Raw genomic sequence first — 16,665 nt, 5'->3', positions numbered from 1 at the left:
AAATGGTCATATTTCTTGAGTTGCTAACAAGCCCAATTTCACCAAAACAACGACGCTATAAGAACAACCAGGTGACCACCAGATGGAAATTCACATTTTTTTTCACAGCAAGTTGAGTGATGAGAATAAAGTTACATTTTGATGACCCCCCCCCCCAAAAAAAATTCTTGTCTCCATAATTTTTTTTACTTTACTAGAACACATTTTTAATGGGGGCAGGGGGTGGATGAAGAGGTACCGTTGCACAAGATTGGTCCAGGTCCAAATTGGGCCATCTCCGCGCGTGGGGGCGGCCCGCGGGCACGAGCCCGGCCAGGCCGTAACCGCCGCAATATGTCGCATTTGCATTTTTACACGTTTACATTTTTAGAGAATGTTTCACCCTGGGCGGCGGCGGCGACGAAGCGACGCGGAGCCGGGGGGGCCAAAGCACCAGCCGACGTGGCTCGGCTCCAGCGCCCATTTGAATATTTTACGCGCAAGCGGCCGCGGCGGGCTCGCTAACGTTCGCACGCTCGAATAATTCAAACAACGGCAAGAAAAAGGGTTTTAAATCCGAACTCGCAGCGCTTCCGCTTCACAGCTACCGTTTGAATTTCTCGCACTGATTTTGTTTTTTTTAAACCATCAAAATATTCCACTTCAAGACAATATTAAAAAAAAAATGTAAATCCTGCTACGTGTTTGCGTGAGAAGAGAAGCGCAAGTGTGCGCGCAGCATCTGAGAAATGCGAAATGAATAAATGAAAAGTCTTGAAGTGAGTTAACTATTCAACTGACAACAGGCTTAACATCTGGACTGACACCCTCCCACCTGACCCCCCCCCCACCGCTCCACTTCATGTTTCTTTAATGTGTGTGTGTGTGTGTGTGTTTGAGAAGGAGCACGTGCGAGTGGTCATTTTGAATGAGAGAAGAATGACCCAGGGTGACCGAGGGCCCGGCGTGCCTTTGAGTGAACGAGCGCATTAGCATAATGGGGCTTTCCTCCTCTCAGCGACGCACACGCACACACACACTCCAATCCGTCCGTCCGTCCGTCAACGCCCCGTCGCCCTCCATCAGTCTTGGCGGCGGCAACGGCGGTCACCCGCGGTGACGGGCGGCGTCTTGGCGTATGTAAAGCAGGCGTCTGCGAGGCAGTTAATCTATGCTAATTTGACATTTACCAGCTCATTTGCATAACAAGCAGCAAGCACCGGTCACATAACAACAAAGATGGCCTCTTCCAAGGGCCGAGCTGGCTCGTTGTCGCTCATCAAGCGCAAGCTAGCTAGCTTGCTAAAAGCGGCTCGCTTCGCTTCGCGGTGAATCGATTGGTGTCGGCGCTCATTTCAAAAAGCTTCGAGGTGCCGGATGCTTCTGAAGGGGTGGGTGGGGGGGGGGGGCACTCCAAACTCTTTTCAAGGACAGTTTGGGACGATGAACACGATTGCCGCTTGACACGGTGTCGTCTCTGACATGAGCGCGATGGACGCCAGGAAGGTTTTTTTTTTTTGATGCCGTCCTGGCAAATGTTGGGAAATCGTTTCAATGAGACACTTTTTAGGGCCACTGTGAGTGAAGAATCACTTTTCTGGACATTTTCACGCAATCGTTCAAATCTTTCGACTTCCCGTTGCCGATCTTATGGACATTCTCCAGGTTTCGTCCGCTTTTTATGACGGCGGTGATTGGCAGCGGACAAAAGGGCGCCCGGCCGCCGGCGCCAAGCCGGCCGTACGGGAAGTGCCGCCAACCGGTCGCGCCCGATGCTGGGACCCATTTTGTCAGCTTCTTCTTCTTCTTCTTCTTTTTGTGCGTGCTGCCCGTTGACCTTTAATGATGGCTCATTGCGCCCCGCCACAATAAAGCGCGCGGTGATTAGCATGTGACCTGAAAACATCCGTACCGCGTTTGTGATGTCGACCGTGTGCGTGTGTGCGCACGTGCGCGCGTTCTGACATCGCACCGCAACCAGTCGCCGTCACGTGACGGCGCCGCCGCCGGCGCCTCGCGTGCACATTAGCGTCATTAGCATGACGGCACGCTCGCCATCCACTCGGCAGGAAGCCGGCGTCGCTATCGATTACGAGGCCGCAAAAGTCGCTCCAACGAGCGGACTTTGGGGCCGGAGGGGACGGACGGGGGAAGGCGCTCCGCGGACCGGTCGCCGCTAATCAAGGGCCGGTCGGGTGGAGACGCCAGATGGCGCTCGGCACGGCAAAAAAAAGTTCTTTTCTTCTTCAAAGGACTGCCGCGCCGACAAACACGGTCTGATCCTGATGGGTGGTGGTGGTGGTGGTGGGGGGGGGGGGTCGCCGTTTTGTATGTCATTGCGGTGTGTTGATCTCGTCTTTTCCATTTCCTTCTTCCGCCGGAGCTCCGCGACCGTTTCGGTTTTGTTCTCCCGCTTCTGGGCTCGCGGGTCCCCTCGTCGCACCTCGCATCCAAAAGCGCGTGACGTCTTTCAACTTATTTGCTCCTTTGGGGACGCGCGCCCCCTCGCGCGCGTGTGTGGGAGAGACGAGCGGCGCCAAAGGCCCGTCTTCCGCTTTCGTCCCCCAAAACGTGGCGTCGTGCCCCCGCAACGAAGCGCAACAGTTGGCCGACGCGGCCTCGCTTGAGCCGAACGTTGGCCCGCCGCCGTTTGCTCTTTTCACACCCCGCACGCGGGGGTGGGAGGTGGGGGGGTGGGGTGGGGGTCAGTGAAGGCGCTTGGCAGCTGCCTCCTCCTGGCACCTCATCGTAACCTCACCTCCACGCGGGCAGCCAGGAGGTGACGCTATGATGATGGGAGGGGGGGGGGGGTAGTTGTGGGGGGGGGGGGGTAATCCTCAACACACACACACGCACACACACTGATGTCGTCTGGCTGTGAAAGTGTGCATTTGACCGCTCACTCTGATGAAGAAGCAACTGGGCGGCGGCCAGAGCACTGGAGCAACGCCACAAAGCCCCGCCCCCCCAACAGTCTCTCACAGACACACGCACACGTGGGGATACACGCGCTCACACGCAATCCCATAAACCCGACGTCTACCCAAGACGCACATACACATGCGCACAAGGACGGACATGTCGTGAGGTCAACCGATGTCTTGCGTGCGCGTGGGTGTGTTTCCACTTTGCGAGTCGAGCCCGTCAGCAAATCGTCCCGAGGCCGTCGGACAGGAAGCGGCCGGCGGCGTCAACGCGATCGCTCGCTTCTTGCGGCCTTTTCCGGTGGCGTGCGGTCACGCCCTGGTTTTCTCTGCAGTCGCGTCGGGTACTCGGGTTGCGCGTCGTCGGGTCGCGTGAGGTCGGGCCATCGAGCCGCACGTCGCGTCGCGCCCTCGTTTTCGTCGTCAAGATGTCGCGTTGTCATTTTGCGCGCGTCGGCGCGCCGCGTCGTGGGTCGTCGTGCCGCGCGCGCCGGGTCATATGGTGCGTGGGGCCGCCTCGCGGGTCGTCGCGTTGTTCGGGGTCGTGTTCCGCATGTGGCGGTTTTGTTTGTGACCAACAGGTGGCACCGTAGGGCTCCGCCTGCAGCGGCACACCTGTTGCTCATGACCTCATTAGTGGTCTAAAAGGAGTCCCGCCCCCACCGCTCGTTCTCGGGTCTTTGTTAGGTTTTAGCTTCAGTCCTGCTTTTTGTTTGACACTTTGCATTCTTTTTGTTCTTATGACTTGCTTTTTGATTGAGTTCTCTCTGTGTTTCATGAATACAATTTGTCAAGCGGCCCGCCGGTCGCCGCCGCCTGCCTTTTGGGCTCCAGCACCAGCGCGCGAACGCGGCCGCGCCGCGCGCACTCGTCGTACGCGGCCATGTGCGGTCGGGATGGCCGTGGAGTCGTTTTGCGTGCGGTCGTGTCGCGTCGACACGACCGCGTGCGCGTACGAGGGGCCGGCGCTGCGCGCGAGTCGCTCGTGCCATTCGTGGCTGAGCGATTTGAGGAGCGCGCGTTGTCCCGCGGGCGGCGGGGGCATCGCCAGCCGCCTCCTCCTTTCAAGTGGAAAAAGAAGTAATGACGTGGAAAGATGCTAATGCGCAACGCTGCGGGAGACTCGCGCGGCCGGGCCTCGTTACCTAGCCCGCCCTCCCGGTATTTCTCGCAGGGAGTCTCGGCCTTTCACGACTGGACAGACACGAGCGAGCGGTCGGGCTTGTTTTGCATCAATTCGATGCCTCGTTAGCATAATTTGAGGACGAGCTCCACGAGGAGGTGATCCCCCGGCATGATAGCGGACGGCGCCGGTGCGCCATCCGCGCGTGTCTTTGGTGTCAGGCAGCTGATTGCAAGTGACAAGCAAGGTCAGCACCGGCGACGTCATCGCCGTGACACACGCTTGTCGATCGGAGCGCTCTATCTTGAAAACGCAACCCCGACTTGAAGCGTTCATTTGCAAGCCTTCCAAGCCCGCTCCGAAGCCCCCATGTGAAACCGGCGAACCCAGGCGGAGGAGGCCCAGCGGACAAAACGCCGCTCCGGGTGGGGGTCATCGAGGGTCGCTCGGCTGTTCACCGGGGATGCCGCTCCCCACGTCGTGCGGCTCCGCCCGAGTTGCTTCTCTCGCGTGGCGTCCGTCGCGGGTCAGCGACGCCGCGGAATGAATTGCGGGCCGACGGAAGATGCGAGCGGGCGCGGCGCCAAGGCGGGCGCGGCGCCAAGTGGCGCGGTCACCACGTGAAGGCCAACAGTCACAAGAGATCACGGCGCCATCATGCACGCACGCACGCCACACCATTAGATGACAGCGGATATTATTTCAAACAAAGTTCTGAAATCTGTGCAGGATGACAGCAAAAAAACACGCACACGCACACGCACACGCACACGCACCGGTTGCAACATGACAAAAACATACTGCCTGGGCGTGTTTTGATTGCTTTGGTGGCAGTTTGTTTTGGGGGTGGGATATTTCAACATATTTAATTCATTGACCGAGAGAGAACAAGAGCAGTGGAGCAGGCAAACATCTTGAATGGGGAAAAAAACAAAAAACAAAACCCTTTTTCCAAATGACATTGATCGTCTCCAATGGCGTTTTGCTTTTGTTCTTCTTTTTCAGTCATCTTGGCCGAAACAAAGACGCGGGTCGACGCGCGAGCCTCTTCCGACAGAAGGAGACGGCGCCGGCATCCTCCCCTTCCGCTCTTGTTCTTCTCTTTGTCGTTTACAGTCCAACCTCTCCGACGTAACAAAGGTGGCGACCTCTAGCGGTCAAAGGTGGCGTTGCGGCGCAGCCCGTCCGCGGGGAGACCGACCGAAACGCCGGACCGCATTCCTGGAACTTGCGGTGGTGGGGAGCGGGGGTCGAGGCCTGAGGGGGCGGGGCTTGTGAGTACTCTCCACGCATGTACGTATGCGCATCAAAACCTGCCGTGGTGATAAAGAACGTGCGCGCGTTCTGTTGATCGAGGTTCGACGCGCGCGTGTGGATCCAAGAAAGCGGGTGAGCCGGCGCGTTTCCCAACGTAGGACGATCAAATGGACAAAACGGGAATGTGGAAACAGGCGGGGTGGGGGTCCAGCAGAGCCGGGAGTGTGCGTGTGCGTGTCAATGGGGGTTGGGGGCTTCTCCCGAGCTTGTAAAAGTGTTGAACTCTTTCTTCCTGTCTGCCGCGTGACCGGCCAAGCTGCAGGTCGGCGTTGCTGAATTTTCCGCTCAGGAGGAGCGCCCCACGGCAGCGAGGGTGGGCACGGGAGGGCCTTGCCGTGCCAGCGGGTAAGCGAGCAGCCCCCCCCACGTCGTGGCCCGTCGCCGTCCCGTCGGGACTTCCCGCGCGCCGCCCCCCCGTCCGGGCCCGCCGCCCACTCGCAAAGTGCTTTTGCACATGCTGGCCGCGCAAAGGCTGACTTCGCAAACGCTTCCAAAAACAAGTCCCGCCCCCCACCCCCCTCCCCAAAAAGAACATCTGCGTATTCTCGGGACATGACACGCGAAAGGACAAAGCAAAGCGCTCGAAGTGACTCCCGCGAGGTGACAACTGAAGCCGGGCGAGGTGACGCAAAAGCCGGAGCGGGAGCCGACCAAAATGAACGACGTGAAAGGACAAAGCGACTCGCGCCAAATGACAAACGAAGCGATGCCAAGTGACGGACGGGCCGAGTGACGAGGCTTTGCGCGGGGGGGGGACTGCCGAGAGAAGCCGCCAAAAGTGCGCCGGCGTCAAAAGCCGAACGGTCGAGCCACGTGACAAAATCCGAGTGACGGAGGTCTGCGAGGGGAAAAACGAGGACAACGCACGAGGAGGGACAAAAGAAGATCTGCATTTGTTGTCAATTCGTCTCCTCCAAAGTCTCGTCTTTCATGAAGTCATGACGAGACCGAGCGCGAGACTCAAGACGAGGCCCAAGGAGCTTTCGGCGCTTGTCAGGTATTTTGTTGTCACCGAATCCCAAGATGACCTCGGCTCTTCCGGATGGAATTGGAAGTTTAAAATTGAAGCTCATTTCATTTGCGGGCCGACGGTTCGCAAGCCATGCCGTCGGAGCTTGCCCGGGCTGTTCGCGCCAGCCCCAAATGAGCCAGAAAGCCCCCAAAAACCCAAAATGTTGCTTTTGAAGCCACGAGTTGACTCCTCCCATTGTCTGGCAGGAAGCCGCCCGAGCGAGCCAGCGAGCGGAACTTGCCCCCCGCCCGCCGCGGTTCCGAGATGGCCGGCGTGGGCGGGCTCCTGGCGCTGCTGCTGCTGCTGGTCGGAGCGGCGGCCGGCGGCGCCGGCGTGGAGGTGAACGCCGGCGTGGAGGTGGCCAGGGGGCGCTCGGCCTTCCTGGCCAAGGAGCGGCTGCGGATCCGGACGCGGGCCGGCGACCTCTGCAAGGTGGAGGTGGTCCTCAACCAGCCCGTCACGCAGCGAGTGGGCCGGCTCACGCCGCAGGTCGGGACGCGCCCTCGCCTCGCCGTCCTTGCGCTTGTCTTGATCTGATGGTTTTCTCGGCGTTTGCCTCGCCGCGCCGCGCCACGTCTTCTCCTCCTCGTCAGGTGTTTGACTGCGATTTCCCGCCAGAGGAAGTGGCCTACCGGCACAACGGAAGCCCTCTGCTGGACAGCGACCAAGTGCTACTGCGGGTCTACAGGTCGGTACCGCGTCAGTCTCGGTCCCGCCCTCGTCATTAGCCGGCGGCTGACGAGAGAGGAGCGAAAGAAACAAAGTGAGGCGAGGTGTGTTGCAGGTTGGGGCCGGCGGAGACGCGCGTGGAGTCGGTGGTCCTGCGGGTCCGCGTGGTGGACCGCTCGCCCCGCCTGGCGGACTTGGGGCCGACTCCCCTGGTGGTCCCGGACTTCTACGCGCTGTCCAACGCCATCGACCGCTCGGTCGTCAACATCGGAGGCCGGGACGGCGCGGCCTGCACCGTGCGATTGGCGGCCGCCGCGGGAGCCCTGACCGCCGGTCGGCTGGTGCGGGAACACGACGGCCTCCGCGGGAAAGGTGCCGACCCGCGCCCGCCTCGCTTTCCGACCCGACTCCTCTTGGTCGCGGCGGACGCCGTGTCGTTTTTCTTGTCCTCCAGTCGGAAAGTCGGGGCTGCGGTGGCTCCGCCCCTCCGATTCGTTCCGCCCCTCCGATTCGTTCCGCCCCTCCCATTCCAGATCGCTTCCCCGCTGCCCAGATACTCGGAACTTGAAAAACACCGATTGACCTTTGAGCGCAAAGATGTATTTTGTCCGGCTCAAGCCCGACAATCCGATAGAAGTGTTCCACGACGACGCGCGTGCAAACGTGCCAAGCAATCTGCTTTGTGTCTCGCCGGTCGTCCGGCATCCAGGCGGCGAGGCGGCGGCGGCGGCGGCGCACTGCCCCGGCAACCGATCCTGCGCGGACGGCGCCGAGGAAGTGGCTTACCTGAAGACCAGCTGTCAGGACTTCCTGAGTTCTGGCCTCAAGTACCAACACCTCAGCCCACCCTCGCCCGACCTGGACCACATCGCCATCACCGTGGAGCTGAGGGACCGGGAGAGCGGGGCTCCGCTGGAGGTTAGGTCACAGGGCCCAACATACCGCTGACGGTGTTTTTCACACACGGGTCACTCGCTTGCGGCGCCTCGGCACAAGCTCGATGCTAATGAAGCCGGAGAAAGCCTTGACGTTTTTTGGGGGGAGCTTCCGCCCGGCGTTCTCAATCGGCACGGTCGTGCGCACGCGCTAACGGGTCTCCGGCAATCCCTTCAAGACGGAGTCTCTGTGGCTGCCGGTCCGGATCGTCGGGGCGACGCCCAACCAACCGCCGCGGGCCGCCTTCATGGCGTCCTTCGTACTGGAGGTGGACCGGTTCGTCCTGACCCCCATCACCACCGCCACGCTGGACGCCGAAGACCCCGAGGGCCCCCGGGACGGCTTGCTGTTCAACGTGACCGTCCCGCCCCCCCGGGGCTACGTCACCCACCTGGACGAGCGCACCAAGCCCGTGGGCTCCTTCAGCTGGTCCGACCTGCACCACCTGAAGGTGGCGTACCAGCCGCCCAACGCCAGCCGCCCCGCGCGGGACAACTTTCAGGTACTCGTCGTCCTCTAGAACGCCGACTTTGGACTGCAGCCGAGCGAGCTCTCGCGTTCGTGCCGGCCAACAACAAAATGGCCGTTTCTTTCATTGTGTCGAGATGTCAGAGGCGTGGTCGGAGACCCGACGCGGCACCGCGCGCGTACCCCGAGGCCGAGCTCGTCGGAGCAAAGCCGGGAAAAGGAAAAGGACGGCGGCACGTGGCGCCGCCTCCCGTTGTCATACGACAAACGCATCCGAGTTCACTTTTGCTTGAATGGAAGATGGCTAACGCGCTCGCCGCGGCGAACCAGAGCGGCTAAAATGCCAAACGACAACATGAATACTTCACAGGAAATGAATGCTGACGGGGGTTTTTTTTTCCGGTGTGTGCCAGATGGAGTTTCGGGCCGTCGACGCTTCCTACGCGACCAGTCCGCCCATCGTGGTTGACGTGTCCATCAGGGCGGCGGAGACCGACGCGCCCCGGGTGTCCTGGAACACGGGTACGCTGGCTACCAATGAAGAAGAAAAGAAAAAAAAAAATAGCCCTTTACCAGGCCGTTCTTGACGCGGGCGGCTCCGGCGTCCGCTCAGGTCTGGACCTGCTGGAGGGTCAGTCGCGAGCCATCACGTGGGCGGAGCTGCAAATCGTGGACCGCGACAACATCGACGACGTCGTCCTGGTGGCCGTGGACGGGCCCGCGCACGGGCGCCTCACCGTCAAAGGTGAGCGCTCCCAACGTGACCGGACGGACGCAAAATGGCCGCCGGGCGCGCGGCTGCGTCCGTGCGGGATTCTTTGCATTTGCGCATGTGCGTATTTACGCATTGATGAGCGAATGTGTGTGTGCCTTAGCCGGGCAGAAAATGGGGGGGAGGGGTGGCCTAGCAGATTGCTGGACGTATGTCATTTGACACGCGCGGCTAGCGCCGTGCCAGTAGCTGGCGGGCATCGTCGTCGTCATCATCTTCTTTGTCTTCTTCCACGTTGATGAGTGACGTGGCGCGTTGTCAGCCGCTCGTCCTCCTCAAATTGCTTGCCGTGAGGAAGGGTGGCGTGCCCCAGGGCGAGGGCCTGCAACGCCTTTGGCCAATTGGGCCCAATCACACCTTTGGGACCAATTAACAACACTTCCTTCGCCCACACACGCTTGGATGTGGGGGTGTGTGGGGGTGTGAGCGTACGGTACGAAACGTCCACAAAGTTCAAAGAGAAAAATTGCTTCCCAATGATGACATCATCACGGCATCATCATTTAGTGAGAAACTTGACTTGAGTCACGCGAAATAATGAGGGAACATTCGGTTGATTGCGAATCAAGTTGTTCTCAATGTTTCCAAAGAAACGTTGCGGGCGCGTTTGTTTCACCGACAACTAAAAAGAGGCCGTCCGGGAAAGGAAGGCGCCGCCGTCCCAGTTGGCGCGCGCGGACGCCTTCAGCCAAATGGCGGCGTGCCTGTCCCGCGTAGGGCACCCGCGCCCCCCCCCCCCCCCCCCGACGCCACCTTCGGGCCTAATTAGCGCGGCGTCCTTCGCGCGGACCGGCCGCCCGCGTCCCCTCGGTGGCGCCGCTAATGAGTTGGCGGATGGCGACCGCTCGTCTCTCAATCTGTCGCGCGACCCGGGCCTTCTGTCCTGGCACGCGGGCGGCCGCCGGGACGGACGCCCGCGCGGCGGCTCGTCGCTTCCGCGCCCGCTAATTGAATCAAAGTGCCAAAGCGTGGGCGGCGCGACGTTTTGCGACGGTGTTAGCGTTAGCGTTTCGTGACGTGCCAGGGGGGCCGGCCAGCAACGCGTCGCGGTTTTTTGTGTGTGTGTGGGGGGTGGGGGGGTTGATTGGCAGGAAAGCGCTAGGGTGCTCCAAGTTGCCAAGCGGGCAAACTTACTCAAGTGTATTTTTGAAAACAACCGGCGCTGTGTGCAAATCGAAGTCATGGCGCCAAACCCAACACGGAAAACAAAGACCGTAGAAAGCAGCAAAACAACCCAACGCGGCGCTTGAAACGAGAGAAAATCAATGAAAAACTCCAGCAATGGGATTGTGAAACGGCGCGAGGACGTCGCCGCGAGCGTATGACGACGATGTGTCGCCCCCCCCAGGCGCGAAGGCCTTTGCCTTTGGCGTGCGCGACCTGCGCGAGGGCCACGTGGCGTACGAGCACTCGGGCGGCGAGAGCGCGCGCGACCACGTGGTGTTCCGCATCAGCGACGGGCGCCACAGCTCGCGCCACAAGTTCCCCATCAACATCCTGCCGCGCGACGACACGCCGCCCTTCCTGGTCAACAACGTGGCGCTGGAGGTGCCCGAGGGCGGCGCGCTCAGGCTCCGCCCCGCCGCCCTCCTGGCCTCCGACCCGGACTCCGCCGACGCCCGCATCCTCTTCAGGGTGGACGTCCCCCCGAGGGCCGGCCGCCTCGTCTCCAGGGCCGACCCCCGCGACCCCGGTGAGTGGCGGTGTGGGGGGTGGGGGCGGGGGGGGGGGGGGTCTAGTTGCGTGTCTACCTTTGTACGCTTTTGGTCGTTTTCAGGCCTTCCGGTCACGTCCTTCCTCCAGCGCGACTTGACTCGAGGTCTGATCTTCTACCAACACTCGGGAGAGGAAATCTTCGAGGACTCCTTCGAGGTGACGCTGGCCGACGCCCACGCCCCTCCCAACCTGTCGCAGGCTTACGTAAGTCCGGGCGGCGAGCGGCTCTCGGGCGACTCGCGTGTGACTGAGCGCGGCGTGCGGGCGCAGACGGTGTCGGTGGCGGTGTTCCCGGTGGAGGACGGCCTTCCGGTGGAATCGGACGGGAGCGTGCGCCGGCTCGCGCTGAAGGAGACCCAAGTGGCCTTCATCACCCGCGCGCACCTGCACTTCACCCACAGCGAACGCCCGCGGGCCGACCTCACCTACGCCATCACCCGGCCCTGCCACAGCCCCCGACGTCCCGGGTGAGCCGCGCGAATGCACACAAACGCACGCGAGCGAAATGTCTGCGTCGAAGCTAACATCTCGAGCGCGCGCACCTCGCCTATTGTGCTAACACGACCCTCGGCGTAGGCCGCCCCTTCAAATTCACGCTCGGAACTTCAACATCAGCCGGTCAAATCCGACCGCCGACGTTGAAATCCAAACGCGGCAGATGCGAGCGCACTCACGCTAACGTTAGCCTTAGCCTAGCGTTAGCGTTAGCCTTCCTTTCGTCACTTCCTTTCCGTGCGCGCAGTTTGATGGACGCCGGTCGTCTTTTCTTGGTGGACGGCGCGGCCGCCCTGAGGCGGGACCCGACGGCGCCGGCGCTCAAGTCCTTCACGCAGGTGGGTAGGCAAGAACGTGACGACGGGTGGCGGGAGAACGCTGACCGAGCGCGCGTTGCGTCGCGTCGCGCGCCAGCACGCGGTGGACCACTTGAAGGTGGCGTACATGCCGCCTCTGGAGGACATCGGACCCGACCCGCTCGCCGTCCGCTTCGTCTTCTCCGTCAGCGACCGTCGCGGCGGCGCCGTGACCGATCTGGACTTCAACATCACCGTCACGCCCGTCGACGACCAGCCGCCCGAGGTCGCGTCGTTGTCGTCCCCGCGACCGCTTCTGTTGAGCTTCTGCCGCTGACCGCCGCGTCTGCGCTCAGGCTTTCAGCAATCTCTTGCGCGTGGAGGAAGGCGGCGCGGCGTTCGTGACGGACGAGCACGTGCTGGTGCGCGACCGCGACACCCGCCAGCCGGACCTCAAAGTGGCACTGGAGCGCCCGGCGCGCCGCGGGCGTCTGGAGCTGCGAGGGCGGAGCCTGCGACCCGGAGATGCTTTCACGCTCGCCGATCTAAGAGGACTCGCTGTCAGGTGACCCACTCCCCCCACCTCAGACCCATTCGCCAAGGAGAGTGGTTCCCGCCCCTCTTTTACCGGCGCCGGCTGTTTTCCAGGTACGTCCACGACGACTCGGAGAGCACCGAGGACGACGTGGGCCTGCGTGTGACGGACGGCGTCAACGCCGTCCTGCTGGACCTGCAGATTCACGTACGTTGACGGGGGGGTCGCCTCCCAAATATGACTTTTTATGGTGTTTTTCCAACCGGAGTGTAAAAACAACAACAACAAAGAAAGCAAAAAGAGCATTTCAACACCACGCGGCCCGTCGGAGGAAAAGATTCCCTGCAAATTTGGAAATCCCCCCTCAGGTGTTGCCGGTGAATGACGAGCCCCCGCAGCTGGGCGCGGGCCTGCGCGGCGGGCTGCGTTGCCCGGAGGGCGGGCGCGTCCAGCTGACGGCCGACTACCTGCTGGCCACCGACCGCGACAGCGAGGACGCCGAGCTGAGCTACACGCTGGCGCGGCGGCCCGCCGGGGGCGAGCTGCGCAGGGCGGGACTTGCCGTGGACAAGTTCTCGCAGGAGGACCTCCTGCGAGGTCACGTGTTCTACGTGCACACGGGTGAGGTGTCGCCGCGTCGTCGCTTTGATGCTCGCGTGAACCTCGCGACGCTAGGCTAACACACTTGGACCGCTTGGGCTCACGTAGCTAAGCTAGCAGACTTGAGATAGGTCGGCATCCTCCGTTTGACGGGGGATGCTAATGTTGCTAAGCTAACCCACCTAAGTCGCAAGTCAGTAAGCTAACGCACTCGCGCGATAACTTTGGCGAACGTGACGAAGCGGCTCATTATGGGATGGCCTCGGGCGAGCCGCCGCCAAACGGCGAGTCGGACGCCGGCGTTGACGGCGCGATCCCGTTTTCAGGCGGCGAGATCGGCCCCGCTGCCGCCTCCGACACCGTCACGCTCATCGTCTCCGACGGCGACGCGGGCGGGGCGGGCGGCTGTTGCCCCGGTGACGCCCCGCCCGTCCCGCCGCACGGGACGCTTCCTGTGTATGACCTCAACGTCACGCTACTTCCCGTCAACAACAAAGTTCCCAGCGTCATCCTGGGTGAGTTTGCCGCGCGAGTCTCCGGGAGCCTTCTTGAAATGCTCGGCAAGTTGGCATGAGTGCGTTTGGGGCCGTTGCAATACGTCGCGCGCGCGTGCGTACAACAGGAGGGTCCGCGTTGGCGGTGGACGAGGGTTCGTGGGCGTGTCTGTGCGGGGGCATCCTGGGGGCCTGGGACGCCGACAGCCCCCCCGCCGAGCTGACCTTTCACCTGGACGCCAAACCTCTGCACGGCTTCCTGGAAAACGTTCAACCGACGCCGGGATACGAGAAGAGCAACGCGGGCGTGCCCATAGGTCTGCGAGCGAGCGAGCGAGCGAGCGAGCGCGAGACGTGTTTTGAAGCGTGTCGTCGACGTGCGCTTCAGAGTCGTTCAAGTTGGACGAGGTGACGTCGGGCTTCATCAACTACGTCCAATCGGAGCACGAAGGGGCGGAGCCCACGGAGGACCGACTGCTGATCAGCGTGAGCGACGGCCCGCACCGCTCGGCCTCGGCGCCCGTCCGCGTCGTCATCAATCCCGCCAACGACGAGAAGCCGTCGCTGCACCTGGCCGACTTTACCGTACGTCTGGCCGTCGGCGAGCGCCCCCGCGCCTTCTGACCGAAAGCGGCGCCGTGTTCAGGTGAAGGAGGGGGGCGCGCGGGAGTTGACCCCGTCCCTCCTGGACGCCTTCGACCTGGACGCCCCCGCGGACGAGCTGACCTTCAGCCTGGCGGGGGCGCCGGCGCACGGCGGCCTGAGGGCCGGCCCCTCCCTCCCCCGAGACCGGACGAGCGCTTCGCCGGCGGCCGTGGCGTCCTTCACCCTGCGGCAGCTGCGCCAGGGTAGGCCCCCCCCCCCCCCCCGCTTCCGGCCACGCTTCTTCGGGCTCTTAGCGTGCGGAGGCTCGTGCGTCCAGGCTTGCGCGTGTGGTACGCGCACGACGACTCGGAGACGCTGGAGGACCGGCTGACCCTGCGACTGAGCGACGGCGTCCACTCGCTCAGCGCCACCGCCGTCGTCAGCGTGCTGCCCGTCGACGACCACCCGCCCCGCCTGCTCAAGTACGCACGCACGCACGCAAATAACGCCGGGCCGGGTCGCGAGGGGGTGATTCTTCGGACATGGCTTTGGTTTCCTGCTGCTCGCGGGGGGAGAAGGACGAAGGGGAGGCGTCCACTTGTTTTTATTTGGGGCGGCGCCCCCGCCTGCTCCCGACTGGAATTGCTGTCCAAGTGGCCTCGGGCTCGCGTCACGGCTCAGCTTAGCAACTTGGGTCACGTGACCTTCCCACCTCTTCACTTTCTTTCCCGCCGGGGGGGCCCCCCGGGGGGGTGCGTCCAACGGCTTCTCGTGCGTCCAACCCTGCGGCTGCGCTTTTTGGGGGGGGGTTCAATAAATGAGACTCGGAGTCTTTTTTACATCCTGGTTTTGTTTTGATGCAAACTTGCTCGATGTTCTCGTTGGCTTTCCCTGATTCCTCGGTCGCTTCCTCGTCTGCGTCCGCTCGCCTGCCGCACGTGTTTTTTTTTGGGGGGGGGGGGGGCGGTCACGTCGCAAGGGAAGCGAGCGAGCATGTGGAATGTTTGCAAGTTGTTTTGGGCTCCGGGTGAGACGTGCCTGCGCCGCCATGCGGAAGAACGTCGTTAGCGGCGAGCTGGCGGGAAGCGGCGTGGGGGGGGGGGGGGGGGGACATGTGGCGGATCGCTCTGCTTGAGTGGGCGAGCGCTCCAACAATGTTTTCATTTGAATGAGTGATTGGGAATTTGCACCCTTCACTGGCTCGCGCCCCCACCCGCTCGGAACCCCCCCCGGAGCAGGGCGGCGGAGGCGCGAGCAGGCGGAAGAAACGCGAAGGAACGCGAGCGCTTGGCAGATGCCCGCCGCCGCCTCCTGCAGGACGAAGGCCTCGCCGCCGCCGCCGCCTTTTACTTCCGAGTGAAGACGCAGGCAGACGCTTTGTCGTGTAGCCCCCCGACACCAGTGCGCGCGCCCCCCCCGGGAGGGAGGAACCCGCTGTCACGCAAACAATGGCGACCCGCGCCGCTCCGTCCTCCCGCGCGGTCCCCGCCTTCTTCCTCCTCCCCGGCCGCGACTCGGTGGCCATTTTTCCAAGGGTGACTTGACGTGACGTCTTCATGGATGCATTTCGATTCTCTCGATTGGCGCTCGTGTTGTTCTTCTCAAGGTTTCTTAGTAACTTGGAACACGGCCCAAAGTTCTGCGGTCCCCCCTCCCTCCTCGCGGCCCGCGTCGAATGTACTTTCGAGTCTTCCATTTTGGGGGGGGGGGGGGGGTTCCATGGGCGAGACCGCTCATTTTCCGCCGCCTCTCGACTAGCCGAGTGAGCCTCACCTTCCCGTTTCAGGAACGCCGGCGCGCAGGCGGAGCCCGGCGAGCGCCGGTTGCTCTCGGCCGTGGTCCTCCAGGCCGAGGATGCCGACACGCCCCCCCAGAAACTCTTCTACCTGCTCCACGCCGCGCCCCGCTTCGGACGGCTGCAGTTGGAGGTCACCCTGACGCGCTCGGCTTTCCCCCTCGTTAGCTTTCACATGATTCTCCTCGAGTGTTTTTTTTTTTGTTGTTGTTGTCCCCCCCCCCCCACCCCCCCCCCCCCCCACCTCCTTTGCAAGAAGCACGCGCTTCCTCGTCGGCTTCCCGGTTTGCGTTCCGTCAGCGACGTGACGAGCGCTGATTTTCAGAGCCGGACGGGCCCGACGGCGCTGGCGGCGGGTCACAACTTCACTCAGGACGACGTGGACGCCAACCGGCTAAGCTACACGCCTCGCCGGCGCGGCGACGACGGCGACTTCCGAGGTCACGACAGCTTCCGCTTCAGCCTCAGCGACCTGGAACACCAAAGCTCCGCCCACACCTTTTCCATCGCCATCAGCGGCGCCCACAAAGGTCAGAGTCACGCGCGGCAAGTGCGTGACGGGAGGGGGCGGGGCCGGCCGTTTGCCGTCACGGCGAGCGTCCTCCCTTTTGTTTTTTTTCCCTCTCGTCTCGGAGGCCCTCGTCCCCGACAGCGGGCCGGCCGAGTGTGCCAAACGCGGCGTGTTGGCACGTCGGCGCCGTCTCATCTATTATTGACGGCGCCGACGCGGACGCTTTGCCAGTCGGGCGAACACGGCCGCCGCCCGAGAGCCCCGACCGCACCTCGGCGCCACCTGGACCCTTCTGGCACCCGAAGCCGCCCGGGGACTTCAAAGACAGCGAGCGGAATTCTTGACGACGGCGACACCCGCTTTGTGTTTGCCGCTGCGCTCGGCATGCTTCCTCGCCCGCGTTGTCATTGGCTTCCCGGTTGAAGTGGCTTCTTGGCG

General features: G+C 62.6%; 1 protein-coding gene across 4 annotated transcripts in view; it reads left to right on the top strand.

Annotated features, from left to right (window-relative positions):
- frem1b (Fras1 related extracellular matrix 1b) overlaps positions 1 to 16,665 on the top strand; it is a 38,898-nt gene that overhangs the window by 15,305 nt on the left and 6,928 nt on the right. For 3 of the 4 annotated variants that reach the window (XM_086115375.1, XM_086115376.1, XM_086115377.1), the window contains 23 exons: positions 5,032 to 6,340; positions 6,562 to 6,844; positions 6,949 to 7,043; positions 7,140 to 7,396; positions 7,734 to 7,942; positions 8,139 to 8,462; positions 8,842 to 8,950; positions 9,042 to 9,173; positions 10,549 to 10,893; positions 10,978 to 11,120; positions 11,187 to 11,383; positions 11,659 to 11,749; positions 11,826 to 11,993; positions 12,064 to 12,272; positions 12,356 to 12,449; positions 12,611 to 12,863; positions 13,169 to 13,357; positions 13,465 to 13,653; positions 13,725 to 13,921; positions 13,983 to 14,184; positions 14,259 to 14,403; positions 15,708 to 15,849; positions 16,042 to 16,246. In XM_086115375.1, the coding sequence (XP_085971501.1) occupies positions 6,282 to 6,340; positions 6,562 to 6,844; positions 6,949 to 7,043; positions 7,140 to 7,396; positions 7,734 to 7,942; positions 8,139 to 8,462; positions 8,842 to 8,950; positions 9,042 to 9,173; positions 10,549 to 10,893; positions 10,978 to 11,120; positions 11,187 to 11,383; positions 11,659 to 11,749; positions 11,826 to 11,993; positions 12,064 to 12,272; positions 12,356 to 12,449; positions 12,611 to 12,863; positions 13,169 to 13,357; positions 13,465 to 13,653; positions 13,725 to 13,921; positions 13,983 to 14,184; positions 14,259 to 14,403; positions 15,708 to 15,849; positions 16,042 to 16,246 (4,237 nt within the window). In that variant the 5' untranslated portion in view covers positions 5,032 to 6,281. The remainder of the gene's footprint in view (positions 1 to 5,031; positions 6,341 to 6,561; positions 6,845 to 6,948; positions 7,044 to 7,139; positions 7,397 to 7,733; positions 7,943 to 8,138; positions 8,463 to 8,841; positions 8,951 to 9,041; positions 9,174 to 10,548; positions 10,894 to 10,977; positions 11,121 to 11,186; positions 11,384 to 11,658; positions 11,750 to 11,825; positions 11,994 to 12,063; positions 12,273 to 12,355; positions 12,450 to 12,610; positions 12,864 to 13,168; positions 13,358 to 13,464; positions 13,654 to 13,724; positions 13,922 to 13,982; positions 14,185 to 14,258; positions 14,404 to 15,707; positions 15,850 to 16,041; positions 16,247 to 16,665) is intronic. The other variant, XM_086115378.1, reaches the window with a different exon arrangement.

Source organism: Hippocampus guttulatus, chromosome 7 (genome assembly GCF_054856545.1).
Source record: "Hippocampus guttulatus isolate MCC_2025c chromosome 7, RoL_Hgut_1.0, whole genome shotgun sequence".
Taxonomy (NCBI): Eukaryota; Metazoa; Chordata; class Actinopteri; order Syngnathiformes; family Syngnathidae; genus Hippocampus; species Hippocampus guttulatus.
The sequence above is the reverse complement of the archived record's forward strand: the minus strand, read 5'-3'. Positions and strand labels throughout refer to the sequence as shown.